This window comes from Fukomys damarensis, unplaced genomic scaffold (genome assembly GCF_012274545.1).
Source record: "Fukomys damarensis isolate Sample0158 unplaced genomic scaffold, DMR_v1.0_HiC HiC_scaffold_15, whole genome shotgun sequence".
NCBI lineage: Eukaryota > Metazoa > Chordata > Mammalia > Rodentia > Bathyergidae > Fukomys > Fukomys damarensis.
In genome coordinates, this window is record NW_022900927.1 from 435248 (window position 1) to 460068 (window position 24821).

At 39.7% G+C, this 24821-nt stretch overlaps 2 protein-coding genes and 1 pseudogene across 6 annotated transcripts in view; 2 read left to right on the forward strand and 1 right to left on the reverse strand.

The window, feature by feature from the left end:
- Mrps35 (mitochondrial ribosomal protein S35) overlaps positions 1 to 2844 on the forward strand; it is a 57142-nt gene extending 54298 nt beyond the window's left edge. For all 4 annotated transcript variants that reach the window (XM_010628989.3, XM_010628990.3, XM_010628991.3 and 1 more), the window contains one exon: positions 1825 to 2844. In XM_010628989.3, the coding sequence (XP_010627291.1) occupies positions 1825 to 2094 (270 nt within the window). In that variant the 3' untranslated portion in view covers positions 2095 to 2844. The remainder of the gene's footprint in view (positions 1 to 1824) is intronic.
- On the reverse strand, positions 1202 to 21613 carry Mansc4 (MANSC domain containing 4). Of its 2 annotated transcripts, none has more exons than XM_019208151.2 (4): positions 21559 to 21613; positions 19046 to 19892; positions 15763 to 15897; positions 1202 to 1748 (listed from the first exon to the last, which is right to left on the reverse strand). In XM_019208151.2, exons 2-4 carry the CDS (start codon positions 19272 to 19274, stop codon positions 1684 to 1686), a joined length of 429 nt encoding a protein of 142 aa, XP_019063696.1. In that variant the 5' UTR covers positions 19275 to 19892; positions 21559 to 21613; the 3' UTR covers positions 1202 to 1683. The 2 variants fall into 2 exon arrangements, with proteins under 2 accessions (XP_019063696.1, XP_010627295.2); XM_010628993.3 differs by lacking the exon at positions 1202 to 1748 and adding an exon at positions 13576 to 14129.
- Positions 20388 to 23645, forward strand: LOC104865485 (annotated as a pseudogene).
- The last annotated feature ends 1176 nt before the right edge of the window (positions 23646 to 24821 follow it).

A 24821-nucleotide genomic window follows, 5' to 3' on the forward strand; every position in this document is an offset into this window, starting at 1 on the left:
ATGCTCAGTTTGAAGGATTCGAAGGAGAATTTCTTCTTGCTGGTCTGTGGTGGTAGAACCTCTTTCTTGGCCCTTAATGATCCAAGTGGGTTTGCTGATTCAGGGTGGCCCCAGTGGCCTGTGTTTGGTGGGGCCCCTCTGTTTTCATTTTTTAATGAGCTCTTCTAAAGAGGAAAAGGGTAGGAGGGTGGCAGTTGGTGGAACCATGGACTGTTGCTTGGCATATACTTAGCTAATTCTGAGGAGCCTTGGATCTCTGCTCAAGCTGGGGCTCTTTCATTGTGGTTTGGAGGTACAGCAATATTTCTGACAGCCTGAAGAGTGTACCTGTGTTGTAATATGTTAGCACCGTTAAAAGCTGTTACTCAGAATGGTGAGTGATTCTGTAGTACCCATGCTCAGGTATTGTGTATTAATTTGGAAAGAACATGACAGGTATTCACCACTTCTGTAAACCATTGCACATTATTTGTTTAGTCCCTGCTTTCTTTTTCACAGAATGTTTCATCTCTATTGTTTGTTTACTTTTCTCCTTACTGAGACAAAATACCTGACACCCATAGTTAAAGGAGGAAAGATTTATTTGGTTCACAGTTCGTAGAGGTTTCAGTCCATAGTCGACTGACTCCTCATATTATTTGTTAGCCCTGTTGCTTCCTTTTTCACAGAATGTTACATCTCTTTTGTGCTCTCCTTGCTGAGACAGACTACCTGACACCTGAAGTTAAAGGAGGAAAGGTTTATTTGGTTCACAGTTTGTAGAGGTTTCTGTCCATAGTCGGCTGGTTTCAAGGCAGGGTAACATGGCACAGGGGCATTGAAGAGGAGAAAGAGTCCACAGCAAGCAGGCAAGTGAGAGCACATTAACCTTCCTGTTTATATTTTATGCAGGCCGCTAGCCCTAGGCAGGTGTAGCATTCACACCCTTAATCCTAGCTGGAACTATGCCAAACTAACCAATGGATTTATTTAGTAACCATACACCCTTGATCCCACCATCACACACTCTAGATCCAGCCACCTCTGAAAAGCCCCCTTCTATGACTGCATGAGGTTTTGGGGGGACATCCAGACAGAAGCCATAACATTCCACCCCTAGCCCCACCAAAGACTCATGCGCATCTCTTTATGCAGAAAGCATTTAGTCCATCTCTAAGAGTTGCCAAAGTCTTAACAGTTTCAGTGTTGCTGAAAAGTCCAAAGTCCCCTCTGAGATTTTAGGCAAACTCTTAGCTGCAAGCCCCTTTACAAATGAAAAGAGTGTTAAACACGTCAGCATTTAATGGCACAAGACAGACGTTTCTATTCCAAAAGAGACAGATAGGGGAATACAAAGGAATGGGACCAAAGCAAGCCCAAAATCCAGCAGGGCAAACATTAAGTCCTGTAGTTCCATGTCCATCATCGGAGGCAATTTTTGGCAAGATATCAGTTGTTTTGCCCTGTCATTCCCACAACCATGTACAATGATAAAGTTTCCTTTCAACTCCCATTATTTTAACCTGCAAAAGTTTTCTGTATATATTGGTAATCAGGATAGTTTTATAAGTGAAATTTGCAAGGCAAATCAGTTGTCACTTTTGTAGACAGATCTAGTGAGGGGTGATAGAGCTTGTGTGCCTGGTGTTCACAGAACCCCATGCAGCCCTTCAGCCAGGCCCAGGCCAGCAGTCCTTAGTAGGGTCAGGTGGAGTGCAGCTGAGTGGTGACCGGGGCTGCCCATGTCTCGCAGACTTCTATTTTATTCACTAAAATAAGTGAACAGACAAACAAATTATCTTTGGTAACACTTTTCAGAATTCAGAACTTATTTTTTTCTTTCAGAAAACTGAAGAATGGGAAAAAAATAAGACTGAAGCAGAAATGGAAGAATATATATGGGAAAATAGCTCCTCAAAAAAAAATGTCCTGGAAACACTTCTCCAGATTAGCGCTGCTGAGAAAAATCCAGAAGTAAACGAAGAAGAGCTCCTTGGAACTAAAGAGGTTGAATATTACCAAAAATCTCTTGTTAGTCTTAAGAATGAGGGGGAAAATGAAGTTACCCTTTCTCGGTACAAAGAGTCAGTGAAGAGACTGTTAAATCTAACATAAGCTGTGAAGTGGGAAGATCCGCTTTCATGTAATCAATATCTAATGTGATGTAAAAGTGGAAAACGTTTAAAAGCCACCCGAGAGTTAATTTTAAAATTATCTGTAATACTAATGTGCAATGGCTGGTTATTTCAAAATTTGCTAATTTATTCACTGAGACAATTCGACTAATTAGAAGATCTTCAAGATTTCTCAGATTCTAAAGTGTTTTATTTCTACATGACAATGTAATACTCATATTTACATATATTTAATTGTGATTTTTGTCACTAGCCACATTTCTTTCACCACAAATTGGCATTTAGCGTTGCTTTTGAATAAATGCTTCCAGTTACTGAAAATGTCTGCAAGAACCCAGCCTCTTGATTTGCAGTGCAGCTCTGTTTATTGGCCTGCTAGCTACACACTCCATCTTATGCAGTACCCAGACAGGTCCTTGAGTGTATTTTCAATCTAAAAAGTTTGTCCATCCTTCCCTTTGAGAGGCATTTTCTGTTGATTCAACTGTTTGATCCTACTTTATTCTAGAGCTCATTTTGCTGGCAGAAAAAATACAATTGGAGATGAGCTGGATGCCTCTGAATGCCCCAGTTAGGCTGCCACAGATCAGGAAAGAGGAAGTATGGAACAAATGACAAAATGAAAATTGCCCAGAGAAACATTCCATTGAAGTTAGCCTCCAGTTCAGTGTTTTGTTTTGTTGCTGGGGATTGAACCCAGGGCGTCACTTAAACTAAGCACACATTCTACCACTGAGCCGTACCTGCATTCCCAAATCATTAATTTTTTTGTTTACTTGCTAGGCAAGTGCTCTACCAATGAGTTATACCCCAGGCCCAGTATTTTTAAGTATATCTGTAAGTCATTTCTTGCCACTTCCAAAGTTGTTGACAGGTGATTAATTTAAAATTATCGTAAAGGAATTATTGAGTGTTCATTTGCCTAATAGATATATTTTGCCATGCAGAATTAAAGAATATAAATGAAAGTCAAAAGGAATTCCAAACCAATTTTGTAAAGCATTTGTATAAAATGAAGGTATGGGCCAAGTGCTGGTACACACCAGAAATCCCAGCACTCTGAGAGGCTGAGAGGGGAGAATCATCAAATTTGTTAGGGTAAACCAAGGCATGACCGAGACCACCAAGGTAGGCAAAAATGAAGCAACAAATGAGGTTTTATATTTAGCTTGGCTACAAGCTAGTCAAGGGCAACAAAGCCACTGACCCTGGGACTTTGCCAGGGGGAAACTTTATAGGGGAGTTTGGGGAGGGGAGGACAGGTAGTGCCAGGAGGAGTGGTAAATTTTGTTTTGGGAGTGGAGGAAGTTTTTTATTCTGGAGCAGAAGTCTGGTAGCCTTCAGGGGTATCTAGATCTGCAGGTATTCCTGCATGGCGTGAGCTGTTTATCTTGAACCAGGGCCTTGGCTTCCTGTTATCCTTCACATCTTGCACGATGTGTAGCTGCATTGCTTGGGAAGTTTTTTCTCTTCTGCCAGGGCAGGGTTTTGACAGTTTAAGCCCAGCCTGAGCAATTTAGTTACTTAGCAGAATCCAGTCTCAAAATTAAAAAAAAATAGTAATGTAAAAAAGGGGTGAAGATGGAGCTCAGTGCTAAAGTCCTGGGTTTAGACCCCAGTGCAACATGCACACACATATATGTATGCACACACAGTATGATTTGCTAAGGCCAAAATACTGCAGGTAATAGAGGATGAAAATATGGCTTAAGGTACAAAAAGGAAGGCTGTGTTGTGTTGCACTGGGTAGAGATAGTGGGGACAGATTTTAAAATGCTTTTTTTGATTATGTTTAGAGTGTACTTTAAAAAATCCAGCAGTCTGGAAGCCTGAGGCCTGAGTATTCCAAGTTCCACCCAATTTGAGTAATTTAACTGGGTGTGGTGTTGGCTGGGTGTGGTGGCACATGCCAAGCACTGGGGAAGCTAAAACAGGAGGATTGTCTTGAGTTCAAGGCCAGCCTGAACTACATAAGCAAGATCCTGTCTCAAAAAAAAGACCTAAATTTTTTAAAAAGGGCAGGAAATGTAGGTCAGCGTAAGGGCCCCGGTTTCATTCCCTAGTAAAATACATACCCTTCCACCCCGCACCCCACACATAGTATTTCAGTACATTTAAGCACTCATTTGGAGAAGGAAAACAAGGTTGAAAGAAGCACTACAAAGTCAAAGCTGAAGAGGTGGTCATTTGAGAACATATAAGATGTCAAGTTTAGGGTGGTACATCTTGTGTAATTACACAAGTACAGAGGAAAGAAATAGTGATGTGCAATAAAGAATTCAGCCTTGCTGGGTGTGGTGGTGCTTGCCTGTAAACCCAGCACTCTAGAAGGGTTAGGCAAGAGGATCACAGGTTTGACCCAGCCTGGGCAACCTATCACCTTAGCAAGACACTGTTTTAAAATTTTAAGAGGGCTGGGGGCCACTCAGTACAAGGCCCTGGGTTCACTCCCAAGTAGCACTGCCCTGCCACCCTGCCCAAAAAACTGATCTTGACCTTCCCCAAGACAGATCTGGCCTTTGCCCTCAGCCTCTAGAAGCCAATGTATGTCATAGTTATTTAGGAAGAAACCCTCGAAAGCTCAGGATGGAGCCAGCCCTGCCATAAAAAACAACTGTGTGATCCAGAGTGAGGGCTTGAGGTCACGTGGTGTCAGTCCCCTTGCAGCTGAGACAGTATTCAGGCCATAAGTCATACTTAGGCAAAGGAGCCCCAGTAAAATCTTTGATTATGAGATTCAAACTGGCCTCCCTGGTTAGCAATGCTTTGTTCAGTTTCCACACATTGAAGAATAATGTGCCTCAGCTCCAGAGGAAGAGGAGCACTGAGACTACCGTACATGCTTACCTTGGGTGGTTTTAATCTATATTTTCCCTGTAGTAATACCTTTCATTGAGTTCTTGGGTTCTAGTGAATATCAAACCTGAGAGTGATTTTTACAAACACCTCCAAACTTGACATCAGAAGACAGGACAGCCCCCCCCCCGTTTTTTTTTTTTTGGTACTGGGGATTGAACTCAGGACCTTGCTTGCACTTGAGAGACAGGCGGTGGCACCACTGAGCTAAATCCCCGGCCCCTAGGACAGCCTCTTTTGCAGTTTGGCCCACTCTTAACTGACCTGAACACTTAGGTGTAGGCGTGGATACTCAATAACAAAATCTTAGAGCTAAGGTTAATGCAAAACTGCTTCAAAAAGATAGTTGCTAACCTTATAATTGTAATAACCAGTACCCTCTGTCATTTATTACATTCTTGTGCTTTAATCCAATACCTACAATATGGTTTTCATCCTTATAGTGATGATCTTATGAAGTATTTGTGCTATACTGATTGTGCAGACATTTCTGAACTCAAACTTAGTTGCATATCGTTTTTTATTTTTTCCCAGTACCAGGGATAGAACTCAGGACCTTGTGCTTGTGAGGCAGGTGCCGTGCTACTACACTAAATCCCCAGCCCCTCTTAGTTGTATATCTCTGAAGCTGCTTAAGCAGGCAACCAAGAAGTATATCAGATCTGTGTCTGTTTTTTTTTTTTTTTTTTGAGAGGGGATTGGTCTTAGGATGTAGTCCAGAGAGCTGGGATCCCAGGTGTGCACCACCATGTCCAGTTGCAAATCTGTTTTCTTAATTGTGGAGAGCTTTAGTTATTTCTTTACATGCATATTTCATTCCAATATTCTAATATTTCATAACACTGGAAAGTTAAACTCACCTTTTAAAAAGTTCTGGTGAATTGTAATGTGGGAAAGATTTTATGATTGCATTCTAAGGGGATATAACAAACGTAGCCTTAGTTATCAACCAGGCCATCAGAGTTTTCATTTTTTCTTTTTTCTTTTTTTTTTTTTTTTTTTTTTTTTTTTTTTTCTGGGGGCGGTATTGGCCTTTTTTTTTTTTGGTACTGGGGATCGAACTCGGGTCCTTGTGCTTGCAAGGCAGGTGGCAGAACCATTGAGCTAAATCTCCAGCCCTTTTTCATTTTTTCTTAATAAAAATTTTATTATTTATTTATTTATGGTACTAGGAGTTGAACTCATGGCCTCACCTCGTTTATTTATTTTTTTGCTGAGGTTTGCAGGTTGATTATACTGGAAAGACTTTGTTGCTAATATGGAGACCTCTTTTGTGTCCTCTTTCCAGTGCTGCACTCTGGGTGTGGATACTTAATAGGCCCTTCCCGCTGTCTTTAAGAACCAGCCACTTCTGTTAACTTGGGAGTGGAGGCTGCAGTGTAATTACCCAGCACTCAGTTCTCTAGGAGTGGGCAACAGTACTGTTAATGACACAGAGGCAATCCAGATATTAACATATAGAGAAAACCAATTAATAGTAACTATGCCTCCCTGACAGCAACAGAATTAGCAACAAGAGCATCAAAGTCAAACTAAATATTGTCATAAACAGTAATGTATGCCTAAGAATTTGCTTAAACACTTTGGCAACCCTTACCCATAGAAAAGAGATCTGTAAACATAGTATAAACACTAAAACAAACCAAATATTTGCCTACAGTAAATATCTACTAAATGCAACAGCTAGGGCTAGGCATTTAGCTCAGTGGTTCCACCACTTTGACTTGCTGCAAGCACAGGACCCAAAACGATCCCCGTTACCAAAAAAAATCTAAATGCAACAATAGAACTCAACAGTAATAGTATAGTGTTAACTATACACCTAGTTAAAAACTAACAAAGTTTAATGGTTATACTAGTAAATTTAGAGGGGGTGAAGAATGGGGAAGTGGAAAAAGTAAAATGTCAAAAATTAATGAAAGATGAGATCAAGGAGCGAAAGGTGATACACAGGATCTTATTAAGGAATAAAAAGAAATTAATAGATAAAAGTGACAAAAAATTTTAAAAAAACAACAAAAGACAAAAGTTAACAACGTGATGAGAGTCCAGGCCTGGTGTGTGTGGCTTTCAGAGGCAGCTGGATCTGAAAGTGCTGGCAGTAAGTCCACCAGTCTGATTGAACTCCTAACCTACATTGAGCACAGATCAGTGGTCTGATTGCTTTCCCCATCTCTGAATTAAACAAGAAAACACCTCAGTTTGACAGTTGCCACAGTCTGGGGTGTACAGATGAAGGGGCCTCCAGGGTACAGAAGAATTTCACAAATCTAGAGGTCTTACATCTGGATGCGGAAAGCTGAGGTGCTGGATTCCAAAGTTGCAAACACTGGAAAGAAACCACTTGTCCAAAAATACACAGGACTTTTTTTTTTTTTAAACTCATTTTCTTCATTGGCTTTTTGAGATTTGTGGGGCTTTTGTCCATTTTTCTTTTTTTTTTTCCTTTGAATTATTTCTTTTTTCTTACACTTTTGCTTTGCTTTGATCTTTTTTCCTTGTGCGTTTCAGATACTTTTATCTAATTCTATTAATTTGTTTTTACTCCTAGGATCCTTTATCTCACTTTTCTCTCATCTTCCATAGCTTAATTTTTCAAATTTTACTTTCTTATTCTCCCATTGACCCACTGCCTCTATCTTTACTAGTATAACCATTAAAATTTACTAATATTTAGATAGTTAATCTATACCATTACCATTGAGTTCTATCTTTAGTGGAGGTATAGTTGTTGTGTTTAGTAAATATTTACTGTAGGTAAATATTTGATGTGTGTTAATGTTTATGCTATAATTATAGATCTCTTTTCTGTTATTAAGGGTGGTACACTATGGCTTCTTAGAGTATATTAATATCCAGTTTCTGTTTCATGCTATTATTATTTTGTTGTTATTGCCAAGGCAGCATAGTTGTTGCTACTAATTGGTTTTCTGTGTATGCCAGTATCCAGATTGCCTTTGTGTCATTGAAAATATTGTTTCCCATTCCCAGAGAACTAGGTGCTGAGCCAGTTAAATTGCATCTCCCCCTCCCTAATTAAACATAAGTGATTGGTTCTTAGGACAGAGTCAAAGGCCGGTAGTTAGTTATGCCCACAATGTATCACTAAGAAGGAATACACTAACTAAATGCAAAAGAATCAAAATTATTCTGTACATTATCACATCATAGTGCAATAAAACTAGATGTGGGAAAAGAAATCAGAAACTGTGCAAAACCATGGAAATGAAAGGTACACTCAAATATTGGTTACTTGAATTGGTCAAATATTGAATTGATCAAATCAAGAAAGAAATTAGACAATTCCTACAATCAGATGATAATGCCAGTACAACATACCATAACTTAGAGGACTCAATGAAAGCAGTCCTCAGAGGGAACTTTAAACCTGTGAATGTATATATCAGAAAAATTTTAAAAATTAAAAAAAGAAAAATAGAGCAAGCCCAAATAACCTAATGATGCACCTCGAGTTCTTAAAAAAAAAAAAACCAAGAACAATTAAAATGTAAATCTAATAAAAGGCAGTTATAAAGATCAGAGCAAATAATGAATGAAATTGAAAATTTAAGAAACAATGAAGAGCTAGTTCTTAGAATAAAACAGACATCCTTAGCTAATCTTAACCAGAACAAATAAAAGAAAACACTCAAATAAAAAGTCACAATAGACACTGCCAAAATTCAGAATATTATTAATAAGTTATTTGAAAAGTTGTATTACAATAAATTGGAAAATTTAGAATAGATTCCTAGATACATGTGAATTAGCAAAACTAAACCAAGAAGATATAAAAACCCTGAATAATTCAATAACAGACAATGAAATTGAAGAAGTGATAGAAAAAATAGAAAAATCTACCAACTAAGAGAAACCAAGGACCTCATGGATTTTTTGTTGAATTCTACAAGAACTTTGGGGGAAATCTAATCCCAGCATTCCTCAAACTCTATAGTGAAACTGAAATGCTAGAAGTATTCTCAAAATCATTTCCTAGAGGGCCAGGGATTTAGCTCAGTGGTTCTGCCGCCTGCCTCACAAGCACAAGGACCTGAGTTCAATTCCTGGTACCAAAAAAAAATGATTGAGAGGTGCTGAGGATTTAGCTCAGTGGTGCCACTGCCTGTCTCGAAGGAGCCAGGTCCTGAGTTGGATCTCTGGTATGCCCCCCAAATTGAGCTATGTACATGTAGCAACTGCCTGTGTTACGTACATGTTGCAGCTGCCTGTGGGGAATGTAATCATTATATACTGAACATATGTACACCATATACTACACATATGTAATTAAGAAATAACTATAAACAAACAAAACAAAAGAAAAAACCCAAGTACCCAAAACCAATGAATAAGAAATTAGTCCAAAAAACATTCCTCTCTATTTTGAATGAGTACTTTTTTACAGTATCTAATGTCCTGAAAACCAGCAAGATATGGTTTTCTCCACCTAGCTTTAGGAACTGCAGGTTTGTGAGTGCCCCCTGGCTCCACAAGCCTCTCTATGTCCTAGACTGCTGTGACTATTCGAGCCAAAGTGTGTCCTTGCTCACATTGATACATGGTGAAAGCAATCAGACCACTGATGTCTCTACTGAATGTAGGTAGTGGGACCAGGGGTTCAAGCAGACTGCTGGACTTACTGCCAGTATCTTCAGATCCAGCCTCCTCTTTAACCCACACTTGCCACGTCTACATTCTCACCATGGAGGTCAAGGCCCCGTATCCTTCGTGGCTTGAATTTAAACTTGTCAGGTGCTCTACATCTAGCCTGTACCATCTCTACTACTGTCTCTTGTGGCTCTCACCTTGTCACTGTTGTTAGGTAACACTGGAAACCCTGAAGTGAAGTTATTCTGTTGTTCTGTATTTCAGTCTTAAACAATTAACCTTTTCCCAAAATGGATCCTGATCAAACTCTCTGAAATACGGTGAGAACTGCACTGGATTTTTTCTCCAATGCTAACCTGTTGTGAGAAGGAGTCACTTTTGGAGTAAAACCCTATGCTGGTTTTGCATTTTACAATCACTCTGGGCTTTTCTTGGAGCTAGTGCTGCCGGTCTGGTTTGGTCTTCTCCCTGGTGCTGCCAGGCTTACCTTCTTGTCCTGGGCATTAGTTTCATCTATGATCAGGTTAGTCAGTTGTTCCATTGGCACATCTGCTGCCCCCCCCCCAAGAGGAAATAAAATGCCAAAAAAACTTAGGGCAGGCTCAGAGTGGGCCAGTGGCCATCACTAAGTCTTGAAATACACCCTCCCCCAACATCTTCAATTTTTTGTTTTGTTTTTTGAGACAGGGTGGTCTTGAAGTTGTGGCAATCCTCCTGCCACAATACACCTTTAAATTTTAGTTAGAAATTCCCTTTCGTCCTGGCTTCCAGTAAGAGGAGTTTCTAGCCCCACATACTTCCACCTCGGGGCTAACTGGTGTGAGTCACCTCTTTACTCCAAATTACTTAGGTTATCTTAAAGACAAATTTGGGGCTGTAGAAGATGGAGTATGTTTATTTCTTTGCAAAGGTAAATATATTTTCCTCAAATTATGGCTATTTCTATGAAATTCTCAGCTTCAAGAAATTAGTAAAATAGGGCCGGGGAATCCAGCTCAGTGATTCAGGCACCTGCTTCGCAAGGGTAAGGACCCGAGTTTGATCCTTGGTACCAAAAAAAAAAAAAATTATCAAAAGTCCCAAGGAGAGTAGCAGTTTGTTTCTTAGTAACTATAGTTCATTGGAAGACCTCTAAGCAAGTCAATACTTACTAGAAAAACAGATTCAGTGCAAGACATACAAGTATATGAGAATTTATAAGATTTGCTTACAAGGCCTGCCCAGAGTCAGGTGTGGAAAAGTGCAAAAGGGCTGTCTTCGCAGTGGAGATCCAAAGACTCCAATTGAAGGCCATGCAGGTCTGTGTCAGGAGGCCAAGAGCCATCCAGAATGGGTCCTCTGTCCTCAGTACACCCAGAGCTGTGTGTATCCAATTTAGTTAGGTGTTTCTTACTCAAGTTGACACAGTTAACCATCACACATACTTACAAGTAAATAATATTTAAAAATACTGAATGTACAAATAACTGGCAAAGACAGCTTCCGAAATTATGTAAATATAATTTTAGGGAGTCAGGGATTTAGCTCCATATTAGTGCAGTTGCCTAGCATGTATGACAATCTAGATTCAATTCCCAGCATTGCCAGCAACCAACCAACCAAAACAACATGAGTGGTGGTGTGGCCTATGGTGCCTTTTTCTACTTCTGTATTCAATCCTTGGCATGAAATCACAGATTTCCCAGTGAATCCATGTATACCGTCTACAGTATGTTCTCAGAAGCAAATACAGCTAGCTGGGCATGGTGGCACACACCTATAATTCCAGCACTCAGGAGGCTGAGGCAGGAGGATTGCTGTGAGTTCAAGACCAGCCTGGGCTACATAGTTCCAGGTCAGTCTCAACTACATAGTGAGACACTGTCTCAAAAAAACCAAAAAAAAAAAAAAAAGAAGAAGCAAATGCACTGTTATAACTAGAGGCTATGGATCCAAATGTTGAATAGTTCACAAAAGTAGAACAGCAAATGAGTGAACTTTTACAATGGTATCGTGAAGTTCATGAAGCAAAAAAGCACTTTTTGAAAACTCCAGACTTCTACTACCAGTTTTTCCATTTCTATTTCGTCGTCTCCCTTACCCAGGCCTTCTACATCTCCTGACCCTAACGCTGATGCCACTGATGAGGACGGTGAAGGATTCAATGACTAAAATGTTAGCTTGAATGTCTTTTTTTTTTGCTACACTTTTGTACATCTTGTTTATGGAACTTCAGTCTTTTTTTTGGTACAGTACATCTTGTTTATACAGTCCTGTAATTTTTACTGACTATTGTACAATACAGTACTATAGTTTTATGCTGTTATACGTTATAGTACTCCATTAAGAGTTATGCCAATTTTTAAAAGTCATCAAGTTGGAGTTTCCTGTGACCATTTCCTTATTCTGAATATTGTAACATATCTGCAATTCCTCATTCAGCGACCCATTCATTTAATAACTTTGCCTCAGGAGTGGAACTCTGTCATTAAGCAAGGAATGTCTGTATGATAAAAAATACATTAATGGTAATGACTTTATGATAATTTAAATTTTGATATACTCCATACACCAGTAGAAGACATTTTTTCCCCTAACACATTAGGGAAGAAATTAATACAATGTATTATGATACCTAGTATTATGAACAGTTAGCAGGTTAAGGTAAATTGATAGAATTTTTAAATCAGATTTTTATTGTAGTTGATATTCCCCTGATAATGATTGTGTGTGTGTGTGTGTGTATTTTTAAAATAGTCAAAATATTTTCTACCCAGTATCAATACAATACCTGGGGAAAGGAACATCTTTTAAGCCACTGGACAGTTTGTTTCAACATCTGAGGAAACCAGACTATTTTATTAATCTTGTAATAGGATTTTCCCTAGTGTGTTCTTTATGCCTACTGTCTGTTTTTCAGAAATGAGGTGAAGGGCGTAAAATTTGAGATCATTACAATCTTGAAACGTGGTATTCTATATTTAAGAGGGTGAAGCATAAGATTTAGAAGATAAGTCTGGTATAAGACTGGGACAGAGCTGAAATGTGTAGAAATAGTCTTTACACCTGAGAAAACATTGTGTAAAGTGAAGGAAGTAAGCAAAATTTCTCAAGTTTTATTCAACAGAAATCTCAAAAAGCTCAATACATAACTAACTGAAATGCCTCTGCCTCAGGAAATAAGAGGAAGGGGATTGGGAAAGTTGAATCAGTTGAACATAAAAAGCAGAAAGCATTAGCTTATGGATTTGGTAATTGTAATAGTGCTTTTTTGCTCAAACCACTAAATGATTTTATTGCCTGTGTGACAATAATTTGACCTTGACTCGGAGATATTTGATGATGGTACAATATTGTCGTTTTTCATGTTTATTGGAAAAACAGAGGCTCTAGCAGTGATTTTTGATTGTGGGCTTTTGAGCTAGATCATCTACATCAGGTCCTGGCTTCATGACTGCCTGTGTGACTTCAGCCAAGATGCTTACCCTCTCTTCACCTCACTTTTATTCTGTGTAAAGACAGGAGTAAGGTATAATAGTTTGATATTATGCAGTAGTAGTACACCTAAACGACAGAGCTATCAAGACTCAGTACAGCTGAGTTGTGTTTTACATAGTGCTAAATAACAGCTTCAGGCTCTGACTTGGAACCTGGGCAAAAAACAGTAGAGGGTGGGGGATTTAGCTCAGTGGTGCCACAGCCTGCCTCACAAGCGCAACGTTCTGAGTTTAATTCCCAGTACCGGGAGAAAAAAAAAAAGATTATCAAAAGCAATAGAAATAACTAAGAAAGCAGTTATGTTAATAAAGCACTAGCCTCTGCAAGAATAGTAGGAGCGGGCATCCTGTGTAATTATATTTTTAAGCCAAACTGCCCTTGTCTTATAGAAAACTGAAAATGAAACCTTTGAAGACTTGCAATCTGGCCACAGCTCTAAAGAGTTCTCCTTCAACATATTACATATTCTGCTTTGATCCTGGTTTTCTCTGTCCTCATTTACACTGGACCTGTTGCTTTGGACAGCAAAGAATACAACAGCAAAGAAATACGACAGAGGTGCACAAGGCCACAGAAGCCAGCCAGATGTCAGAAGTTATGCTGCCCCATCATCATTCTCGGACATGTGGTTTCTGTTGTTGTAGCCCTTGGTTTTGTTCAGTGGTTGTTTGCTACTGTTAAGTTGGAGTGGAACCTGCGTGTGAGGAACTTTTGTGTCTGTGGGCACAAAGAAAGGAGAAATAGTCTTGTTATATGGATATTTGACGAAGTTGGCACTTGGTGACACCATATTTGCCTTGCTGGTAATGGAGTCATTCAGGGAAATGAATCTTGCCGCCAAATCTGTCGCTAATTCCTTGAGATATCTGCTACGGTTTGTGTTTACAACAAAATCTTCAGGTGTGGTTGATGACAGAGCCTCTACTGAGGGCAGCACATGATGTATTTTGGTGGCTTGTTTCATATCATATAAATTCATAGCTTTTAGAATCTTCAATTTGTCCCACTTAGCAGAATGGGTATTTAGATATGTAGAAGGTGATTGCCCAAAAACCAGCAAATCTGGATCTATACCTAAAAGGCAAATAAGATAGCATTCATTTTATTTTTAATTTCAAAAGGAAAACCTGAGGCACAGTTTGAAGAAATATGAGTTTTGCCACTATGAGTTATTGAACTAAATTCAAGTTCTACCAGTGAAAATTTCTGAAAGCTTTAGAAATATACTGGAATCTATAAAAAGGAAGGAAGAAGAAAGGGAGGGAGGGAAAGAAAGAAGAAGGAAGGAAGGAAGGAAGGAAGGAAGGAAGGAAGGAAGGAAGGAAGGAAGGAAGGAAGGAAGGAAGGGGTAAAGCAAGGTGGGCTACATTTGAATTTATCTTAACTTCCTAGGATACTTTCTGCTGTAAAAAATTGGATGCCATCCAAGAGGACTGTGAGTGTACCAGGCCCCTGCACAGCAATCCTGAATGTTAGTGTAAGAAATGTACAAGCAGTCACCATGTGAGATACAATACAACTTTAAAACAAAGTTGAATAAGTGAGCCTGAAAAGGTAAACTAATCAATCTTGAGCAAAGCCTTAAACTTCATCTTTTTCCAATCCCCAAGAGTCCTACTTTGTTTTAGTATTTTGATCACTTTTTCATCTCATTTTGTTTTGAGACAAAGTTGCACTGAGTAACCCTGATTGGCCTCCAATGCAAAAATCCATCTTCCTCAGCACCCAAGTTTGATTATTTTCTGTACCTCTGTACTCACCCTTTTCCCCAGACTTCAGACAAGCCACAGAACTGCTTTGTGTTGAGGGAAAAAAAGCTCTGAACAGCTTTCCAGTGATTCCTCTTAGCAAAGAGTCAGTCATTCTTATTCTCTGGGAAAGCATGCCAGCATTCATTCCTTTCTGCCTTTGCCTCTGTAATCTTGCACTGGCTTTTGCATAGAGGCATTATCACACATTTTTGCATTTATATGTTTTACACTAATTATAAGAGTTGTCATATCAATGAGATTATAAGGAACATGAGGGCAGAGATGTGGCTGCAATCTTCCACAATGTCGAGTCCAGCCTGGAACATTCAGTATTCAGTGAACACAAATCAACAAAGACATTTATCTCCTTTGTATTTGATGGCAAGTCTGTGTATATGATGGCAAGTCACAATGTGCATTCTGAGATTGTGTACATGGGCAAAAACCACTTAAACATGTATCTTTTTTCTAGAATAAAACACACTGGTTATATTAGGACCAGTGAGATGCTGATATATATTTATATATCTCCAGGGTAAGTTTACTGGTCCTTGACTTCCATCTTTGAAGAAGCTGTGTATGCCAAATGCACAGATCTCAAAATTACAACTTAATGTTTTCTTTATTTTGTGGTGACACCCTGGGCCAGTGCAGTAGAAATGCCTGTGTTGGCTTTTGCTGACTGCTCATGAAATAATGAAGTTCAGTGCTTCAGCTCTTACTCAGTTGCATCTAATTGCTGTCCTCTGGAATGAACTCATCACTGTGGAATGTGCCATGCTAAAGGGAATTTCCTTTCACTTTTCTAACCTGGACGACCAAACCATTTCCTGACAGAGGTCACTGGAAGAGCTCTGAGGGACACATACAGAAATGTTGCCAGCCAGTTTCTAGGCTGTATTCCTCTCTAGAGTACTACCAACACTCTTCGGAAGCCCTGGAATGCATCATCTTACCATCTGTTATGTTGTACAAAATGGCACTGGTTCCAGGCTCCAGTATGCAGCTCTCTAGTGCTGGGCAGTGGACGTGGAGGCAGTTGACACTGTCGTGAATTGGGTCATGAAAGAAGACAGCCAAGTTACAGGACACTGGAAAGGAGAGAGGCAAAGAACCATGGCAGGTGATCTTGAGTTTTACCAGTCTGAGAAGCACTGAGCAACCTACATTTCTTTCAGGAACACTGGATTTACCCTATCTTGCTAGAATGTATGTAGACATTTTACAAAACAGTACAATAACAAAATATTTTTGACTTTTTTTTTGTACAGGGGCTCAAACTCGGGCCCTTGTGTTTTTGAGGCAGGTGGTGAAACCACTGAGCCAAATCACCGGCCATAACATAATATTTTAAAAATCACTATTTTATTTAACAGTGCAAAACATTTATTTGAAATGAGTATGGGAGAAACCAGTTCTGCAAGGCAAACGGGTCAAACAAAGAGAAGAGGGTAAAAGCAAAAGTGAAAGTACACACCAGGTATGAGGAACACAGTGTGGGCTAGGGTTCCAACTCAGACACACTAGCCCAACATCACTTTTGTAAACAAAAAGCCTCTGCTGGGAGACTTCACATTCCTGTAATTCCAGCACTCAGGAGGCTGATCCAGGAGGATCATAAGTTTGAGGCCAGCCTGAGCAATTTAGTAAAGACTCTATCTCAAAATAAAATTTTTAAAAGGCTGGGGATTTGGTACAGTGCTCTCTGTTTAATCCCCAGTACTAGAAAAGAGAAAAAAGGAAAGGAAAAGAAAGCAGTTAGTGATTTTCCCTGAATAATCTTTCATGCATTCCCTTCCACAAAGCATATGCAGAATCATTTTCTACTCCCAGTATTTTACATTCATGAAAATATTGACTAAAGGAACCTTCTGAGATTGAGACCTCAGATTTCTCATGCAGTGTGCTCTCAGAATGCTAGGGTTCTGGAGGCCCACCAGAGGATGAAATGGGAAAATAGAGGGCAGCTGTTGTAATGACATCAGGAATGATGGGAAGAACAAGAGAGGCAGTGATGGGAGAAGTCCGGTGCCACCACACAACACACACTGGCCCTGAGTGCAAAACCTCATCCCACAGAAAGCCAGCCCAGGGTCACTGAAGGAGGTGGGCAGTGACCGGTAAAGGATGTTACTGTGGAATTCTAGCACTGGCTCATGTGGTCTCCCCTTTTCTAGGCAGATTTGCTTCTTAAAGCATATTGTTATTTCTGGAGTATCTGAAGTCAAATTTGTTCATGCAAATCTTCGATCTATCCTCCCTAAAAAGCAACACAACTTTATGCCTGCGGCTTGTAGTCAGAAGCATACAATGTATCCATCCATAGGCCAAAGGTAATCAGGTCATTTACTAAAGTAGGATTAGAGAGGGACTGAGTGATTAGCAGACCCCGTGAGCATGGGCCAATGGCTGTGAAACTAGGACTGCACAGCCTGTCCTGTGCTGGCATCCGGGTGACTGTGGGGAGCTGCATCTCCACCGTTCATTCTGGGGCAACCCCAGATTTCTACATTCTTAATTTTTCCAGAAGGAGTGTGGCATATGACTGTAGTCTCAGCTCTTTGGTGTCTGAGGCAGGAGGATCACTGTGAGTTCAAGGCCAGCCTGAATTACATAGTGTGACCCTGTCTCAAAAAAATTAATTTTTCCAGAAGGAAAAAGAATAGGACAAAGGTTAATTAATAGTACAGTGCTGTCAGGTGTGGTGGCCCTTACTTGTAATACCATCTACCTGAGGCAGGACAATTGCAAATTTGAGGCTGGCCTGGCTGGGCAACTTAACAAAACAAAACAAAGCCAGCTGGGATAGAGCTCAAAGGTTCAATCTTAATGACACAAATAACACAACAACAAAAGCATTGATAATACATTACAGGTTACAAATATAGTTTCTGAGGACTATGCTATAAAATTTTAAGGTAAAGAAAATTTAAAAATAAGTTCAAGATATTTGAATCTATGCTAAGAAAGTAGTTGATACTGTAAAGAACAGTTTGTTTTGCTTTGCAACAGGGTCTCACCATATAGCCCAGACTGGTCGTGAACTCATGGTTTTCCTGCTTGGTCTCCTTAGTGACAGGATTACAGGAACCTGGTACCCCTTAAGCATACTGAGTTCCAACTCTGAGCAAGATTGTGCAGTTTAAAATTCTGGCAGCCAGATAAAAACAGGGATGTCCCTCTTCCCCTTTCCTGTTGTGAAGGAAGAAAGCCACAGGGAGCCATTAGAGGCCCAGAGATCACAAACTTTTAAAGATGTTTATAGCAGCCCTGAAAAACCAGAGACCATCGGCCTCTCTGGTGTGGAGAGTCAGGGATAGTCAGAAAAAGTACTGCCCTTCCTACACCTACCCCAGTGAAGACTTGCTGAGATTAGACATCTGGAAAGTGGAAATCTGGATCTCTATCTTTTCAAAAAGATTCCCTGCTGTTAAATTAATCTCTGTCTTTGTGCCTAACTGTTGAGCGCTTAGCCTGTGGCAGCTCCTCACAGTGTGGTCCCTTGACAATTTGGTTCTCTCTCCAGGTAGCTCCAAGTTTCATCTCAGAAACTGTAAATGTGTAATTGGATAAGAGGCATTGGAGATTAACAAGTTGGTATCAAATCATAATAAAAAGGTGTGAACCAAGCAAGACAATTACTTTAAAATGCTATGTTGTTTTTGTGTCTTTCCAAATTGTTTTTAAAATCATGGGAAAAATGAAAAAATAAGTATTTAGGCAATTATGACTTGAAATTCTGCAGCATTGAAAAGCTTTCCTAGTTGAAAGCCTTGATTATATTATATGGGTGGTGTTTTCACCTAGATTCCAAGTTACAGAAAAGAATCTATTAGAAAAATTCAAAAAATGTGATTAATAAAAATCTGCTACTTTATGTATAATTCTGTATGTTTCAAAATATGACTCACAGTCTAAGTTCCTGTTCAGTACTTCCCACATTTTTGAAATCATACATATAGCATTTTGGGCTACAAAAAATATTCTGCGTTAGCTCTGGGGAAAATGTTTTCATTTCACACTCTTGTGCAGAAAAGAATATTCTGTTTCCTGAGGGTTTTGTAGCATTCTGGACATTACCAGACTTTAAGTAGAGCTGTCTCTAGTCCACCCTGTGGCTGCCTCAGTGGTCCGCTCTTCTTCCCTCATCCCCAGGCCTCCCACTAACTTCTGCCCAGGGCTCCTCGCTGGGTCTTCGCTATCCACCGACCTGTGCTCCAGGGTGTCATTAGTTCTTACCATCTTTCCTGAGACAGCAGCTCCTACTACACTTCTGGCCAGTGCTCTCAGAATAGTATTTCAAGAGCTGTGCTCCCAGCTTCTGAGACTCCTCCAGGTCAACAAGGAGACCCGGGAAGCGTCGGATCCAGCAGTCTCTGTAAAACACAGTGGGTGAGCAGAGAGATTCAGACCTCCAGCCCATGCTGAGGAGCAGGATCACATCGGTTGCAATGGCCGCCACCTGCATTGCACTGGTGTGAAGGGGAACTGGAAGACAGAAGTTGAAGCTGACTGCCAGAGTTCAGCATTTAGGGCAGTCTGGAGAGCTGAGGGCTTTTGCTAAGGGAAAGCAGCCTTGGGGCTTTTCTAGACAGTCACTGGTAGAAAATTGAGGCCAGTCTTTTGTTGCATGCTGATTTCTCTTTTGTGTCTCTATGACAGAGTCACCAGTGAACACTGGACTTGCCACCCTTCTTTCTAGCTTGCCAGGATATTTCACTGCTGCCCTTGGGCCTCTTGAAGAGTAGATTTTCTTCTCTGTTTTTCTTCTTTCTTCAAAGGTAAAGAGTCACAGACACCTTTCATTAAGGGAAAATAAAGACAAGTCGAAATCTGAGTCAAGAGTCTTGCTGAGTAGAACACTAATTCAGTCTTTTGACAGTAGATAAAGAAAGGATCCATTTCACTGGGAACAAGACATTGTTTTGTGAGGTCTTCTCTATGGTTTTCAAGGAATTTATGACTGCAGATTTTTTTTTTTTTTAGTCAGTTCTTTAATTCTTTGAATTTAAGTCCTGGTGTTCAGGTTCACTAGAAAATTGGTCCATGTGCTGGTTTAAATTCTTTAAGTTTATCTTTAAAAAAACTGAAAGACATCAAAAATGAAAATAAATTTTAAATTTTAAATTTAATCATGTAGTAACTGCAAACCATTAGATATTGATCCTGATCACTTTTTGAGGTCCAGTATTTTTGTAAAGTTCAGTCACAACTTTCTGTTGAAAAGTAGAACTAAAAATCTGGAAAAAAATGTGTATAACATAAATGGAATACAGTACTCACTAAAATGTATAATACTTAGCCAAGAATAAGTATAATTTACAGTGAACATTGTGAAGAGGTTTAAGAAAGGGATTGCCTGTTTTCTGATGTTCACATCTGCAAATTATCCAGAAGTCTTATTTATGAAGTGCACACAGAAAAGCGCAATGTCTCTGGCACAATGTAGAGTTGCTACAGAAAGTGACTTAGGGAAATGGTGAAATGGATTTATGTTCTAAATAGTAATAATAATAACAATAGTAACTTCAGCTGCAATGCAAAACATTACAAAAGGCAGTGAAAATAGTCCCTTGATTTTATGGCCATGGTGAGTTCCTTATTCCATGTTATCCAAGATAACAAATTAGTTTATGTATTTATTGGGCCAGGGATGTAGGTCAGTGGCACTGTGCCTGCCGTGAAAGCATAAGGTCCTGAGTTCAATCCCTGGTACCCCCCCAAAAAAAAGTTATGTATTTATTTATTTTCATATTACTATTGTGTTCTTGTTTTGATTTTTGAGACAGAGTTTTACTGTGTAGCCCAGGCAGGCTCATACATGGGGAGACCCTCCCAGCTCAGCTTCTCAAGTGCTGGGATTATAGGTGTGCACCACCATGTCCAGCTAACAAATTAGTGTTTCTTTTGTTTTGTTTTGTTTGTTTTTTATTTTTGAGACAGGGTCTCACTATGTAGTTGAGACTGACCTGGAACTCACTATGTAGCCCAGGCTGGCCTGGAACTCACAGTGATCCTCCTGCCTCACCCTCCCGAGTGCTGGGATTACAGACGTGCGCCACTGTGTCTAGCACAAATTAGTTAAAGCATAAAATTGTTTGCTGTTATATATCTGCTTTTATATAAAGCATTAGTGACAATAAGCTTTGAGCATAAAATCCTGCACTGCTTCTTTAAAAACGAAAATTTTCTGAGTCTTTGATCTGTGTTTGTCTCATACCTTTTTGCATAAAGATTCATTTATGTATTTGGCCCCAAATGTTAATATTCTGTTCATTTTCTTCTCCACCCATTTCCTAATTATAAGCAACCTACTTGTTGCATACGTACATTTAATTTTAGAAATGTATAATATTTGAGACTGAATGAAATATATTTTATAAAATATAAAAATATTTAAGACTAGCTTTAAAAAATATTTACTTTCTTCCAAGAAAAAATTATTTCCTGCAGTAACTCCTAACCTTGCAAAGCCATATAATGTATACTAAACTGTCAATAATCTTAGTCTAATAACTTCTTATTTACAAAGAAAGTTTTAGTTGCTTATCTGCAGATAATCCGTCTGTCATGAGATTCCATAGCTTTTCCATTAGAAAATGCCTTCAGGACATAAATTGGAAAATCCCCTTCTAACCTTGTAACCTGCAAGTCTTTTAGTTATAGTAAATGTAGTTTCTTTTGTGTGATGCTTCATTCCATGAAATTCTTATGTTGAAAAGCTGCCAGGTCAGTGGAAGCTGTCACCTTACCCGCCGGGGCTGCTGCTGGCTCTTGAGCCTCAAAGGCGGGGTGATGGTGATGGCCGCCTCGTACCGGGAGGCCTGGTGGCTGCTCAGCTCCACCTGCCGGTAAATCCGGTAAATCATACTGCGCGGGTCGCCCAGTATGAGAGTAAAGACCCCATGGCGACCCAGGCGGGAGGAGGAGAGGAGGCGGTGTCATGGCCCGAGCGGGCATCGGCTGATTCTAACACCAACTCTTCTATGCTGGAAAGTATAAACCGTGGGATATAGTGAGCTTTTCTGATGTGTGCCACTCGAATGAAGAGTATTTCAAGAAACTAGAAGAGCCGGAGGTGGCTCACATAGAGACTATCGCAAAATTCTAGACAATGTACCAGAATAAATTAAATTTAAAGGAAGCTGATCAAGTAACCATTAGGGAAGATATTCCTAGCATCTTCTAGTTCTGTATCGGAAAATCACTCCTGCCACCCTCTCTTGTAAGTGACCTCACTTTCGAGGCCAGGTTTAGGCCAGTCTTCCTCCTTGTGTACTATTTCTTCTTCTGAAGAAGAGCTGCCCAACCTTGGAAAAGAGCATCCCAGGAATAATAAAACGATGGCCTAGGCCGAGGAGCTCATCAGCAACACGTGGACACACGTGTGGGAGATTATATTCAGAGTGAAGATACTGACTTCCAAGTAGCTGAAAAAACAAGGAAGAAACCAAGAGAATGGGTGCCCACAATTACAGTACCTGTGCTTTTTCAAATGATGATTAGAGAACAGAAGAAAAAAGAAAAGGCCATGAAATCTAAATCAGATACCAAAATAGTACATAAACTGCTCAAAAGCAAAGAAGATTCAGAGTGTAAGAAGAAACTCTCAGGTAATCCAGTTCGTATGAGTGTCCTTCTTCCCCTTTGTCATAAGCTTGTTAAGCAAAATGAAGAAAGGAGGAGGGCTAGGAAGGAGAAAAACAAAGAAACTCTGTTGGTCTCACAGAAGACATTTGTATTCATTGTAAGCGAGGAACAGAAGCAAGCAGTCCAGGAAAAGCAACCGAGAGACCTTGTATAAGTCTAAAAAGAAAACCTATCAATTTAAAGCCAGACCCATGCCTTGATTGTTACTAGTGATAAATTAAAAGAAGAGCTCCTTAGAAATATTAGAACTGATAGCCCGGTAGCTTTTACAGAACTCATCTCCTCTGCCTTATAAACCAGGTCACAAACATGTCAGGAACCACAAGGGTCCTGAACAGGCTGGAAAATTACACAATAAACACAAGGCAAGATCCCAGACTCCTGATGTTGAAAACCTTCCTGAGGAGTATAAGAAACACTTCTCAGAACACAAGCATCCCAAACTCTCCACAGTCTGCAGGTCACTTATGTTTGTGCATCCTCAAGTAAATCTGCTGACAGAGAGAATATTTTGGCAGATGAAGAAAATTTGAAAGAAACATGTTGCCCTAGTCTCCAAGGCATGGGTCACCAGTAAGAAGTGCCATTCCAAAGCCCAGGTCTTGTGGCTGCAGACTGCAATGTTATCCAGAGGACGAGAACAAGCCATCAGGAGATCATGGGAGGAAAAGAAAATGTTGGAAGAGAAAGGAATCAGATCTTAGATAGGCAGAAAAAGAGAATAAACAAATTGCAGAAACTTGACAACCCGGGCTAAGGTTTATGACCCACTTCAAAATTAAGCTCAAATATCTAGATCCAAAGTAAAATATTTCTGAAAAGGAAAGTATGAGAGAATACTGACCAGAACTAGAAGAAAGAGAAGAAAAATTAAAAATGAGGCCACTACTATTTGAAAGAGTTTCTCAGAAAAATGTGAGAATAGCAGCATAAAATCATTATTCTAACAGACTAAAAGCACCAGGAATATCTGATGAGTTTGTTTCAAAGGAAGGCAAAAGTGGAAAAATATTTGAGTTTGAGTACTTCAACAATCAAGAGATGAAGAGTTTCACTGAAGATAAAGCTTTAATGAAGAAGAAACAGTAGAAGAGAGACTGGGGAAGAAAATTATTTTATTGATAGCAACAGTCAAGACTCTTTCGAGGATAAAGATGGAGATGATGCACAGTGCAGAGGAGTCTGCTGAGGAATAGAACTGTATCAGCAGAGCCCCTTTTTTTCCTGCCTGCTGCTTGCAGAAGCTGCACCTGTGATGAGAGGCATCTCTGAGATACCTTCTGTCTGTGCAGTGCTGGTGAACCAAGACATTATGCTGGAGAAGGCTGAATCCAGATGATTAGTGATTTGATCACAGTGAGGCTTTTGCTTTTTTTTTTTTTTAATATTTATTTATTTATTTGGTTTTTTGAGACAGAGTGTCAATATGTAGTTGAGACTGCCCTGGAACTCACTACATAGTCCAGGCTTGTCTTGAACTCACAGTGATCCTCCTGCCTCAGCCTCCTGAGTGCTGGGATTATAGATGTGCACTGCCATGCCCGGCTTTTTCCTGTTTTTTAAATTGCATTTATTTGCTACAATGATCTTGTATTTTTTTTTAAGTGTTTGAAAAAAAAAAAGATTTGAGGATCACAGCTATCACAAACTGATTAGTTAAAAAAACAGGTATTTGGTGGTTTACAATTGAGAAGCAAGCTGGGAGTGGTGGTTCATGCCTGTAATCCCAACACTTGGGAAGCTGAGGCAGGAGGATCACTGCAAATTCGAGATCAGCCTGCGCTACACAGTGAGTTCCAGGGCAGTCTGAACTAGATAGTTGAGATAAAAAAAAAAAAAAAAAAAAAAGAATTGAGAAGTGAGCCAGGCGTGGTGGCACAGGCCTATAATCCCAGCACTTGGAAGGCTGAGGCCAGAGGATCACTCAGAGTTCAAGGCCAGCCTGAATTTTATAACTACATAGATCCTGCCTCAACCCTTCCCCACAAAACCCAAACAAATGAAAAAAAGAATTGAGAGAGAAGTATTTGGCCTTTTGTGATTTATCTAAAAATACAATATTGAATAGTTTCTCTGGTGTGAAAAATTAAAATAGTATACAAGCTCCTAATGACATAATTGACAATGTGAAATAGGAAGAAAAGAACTAAAGGTGTAGGGAAAGTGGGAAGGGTGGGGAAAGGGAATAAGGGAAAAATATATGAGAAAATGAAAAAATGGAAATAAAGTGTTTGTAAATGGGGAGGGGAGGAGGGGGTGAAGGGAGGGCAGGGACAAGGGGAAAAAATGAGAACCAAGACCTGTCATGTAAAGGTACAAGATCCCAGTGTTGAATGTAACTGTACTGTATACCTAAAATGTACCA

Bases quoted from the DNA above. Each gene is read 5' to 3' on its own strand.
- Mansc4 (XM_010628993.3), bottom strand. From the start codon at position 19,274: ATGCAGGTGGCGGCCATTGCAACCGATGTGATCCTGCTCCTCAGCATG. The intron at 15,898-19,045 runs GTAAGAACTAAT...TCTCCTTTCCAG, and splicing joins CTGCTGTCTCAGGAAAGATG to TGTCCTGTAACTTGGCTGTC. The intron at 14,130-15,762 runs GTAAGATGATGC...TTTGCCTTTTAG, and splicing joins TTTGTACAACATAACAGATG to GTATAGATCCAGATTTGCTG.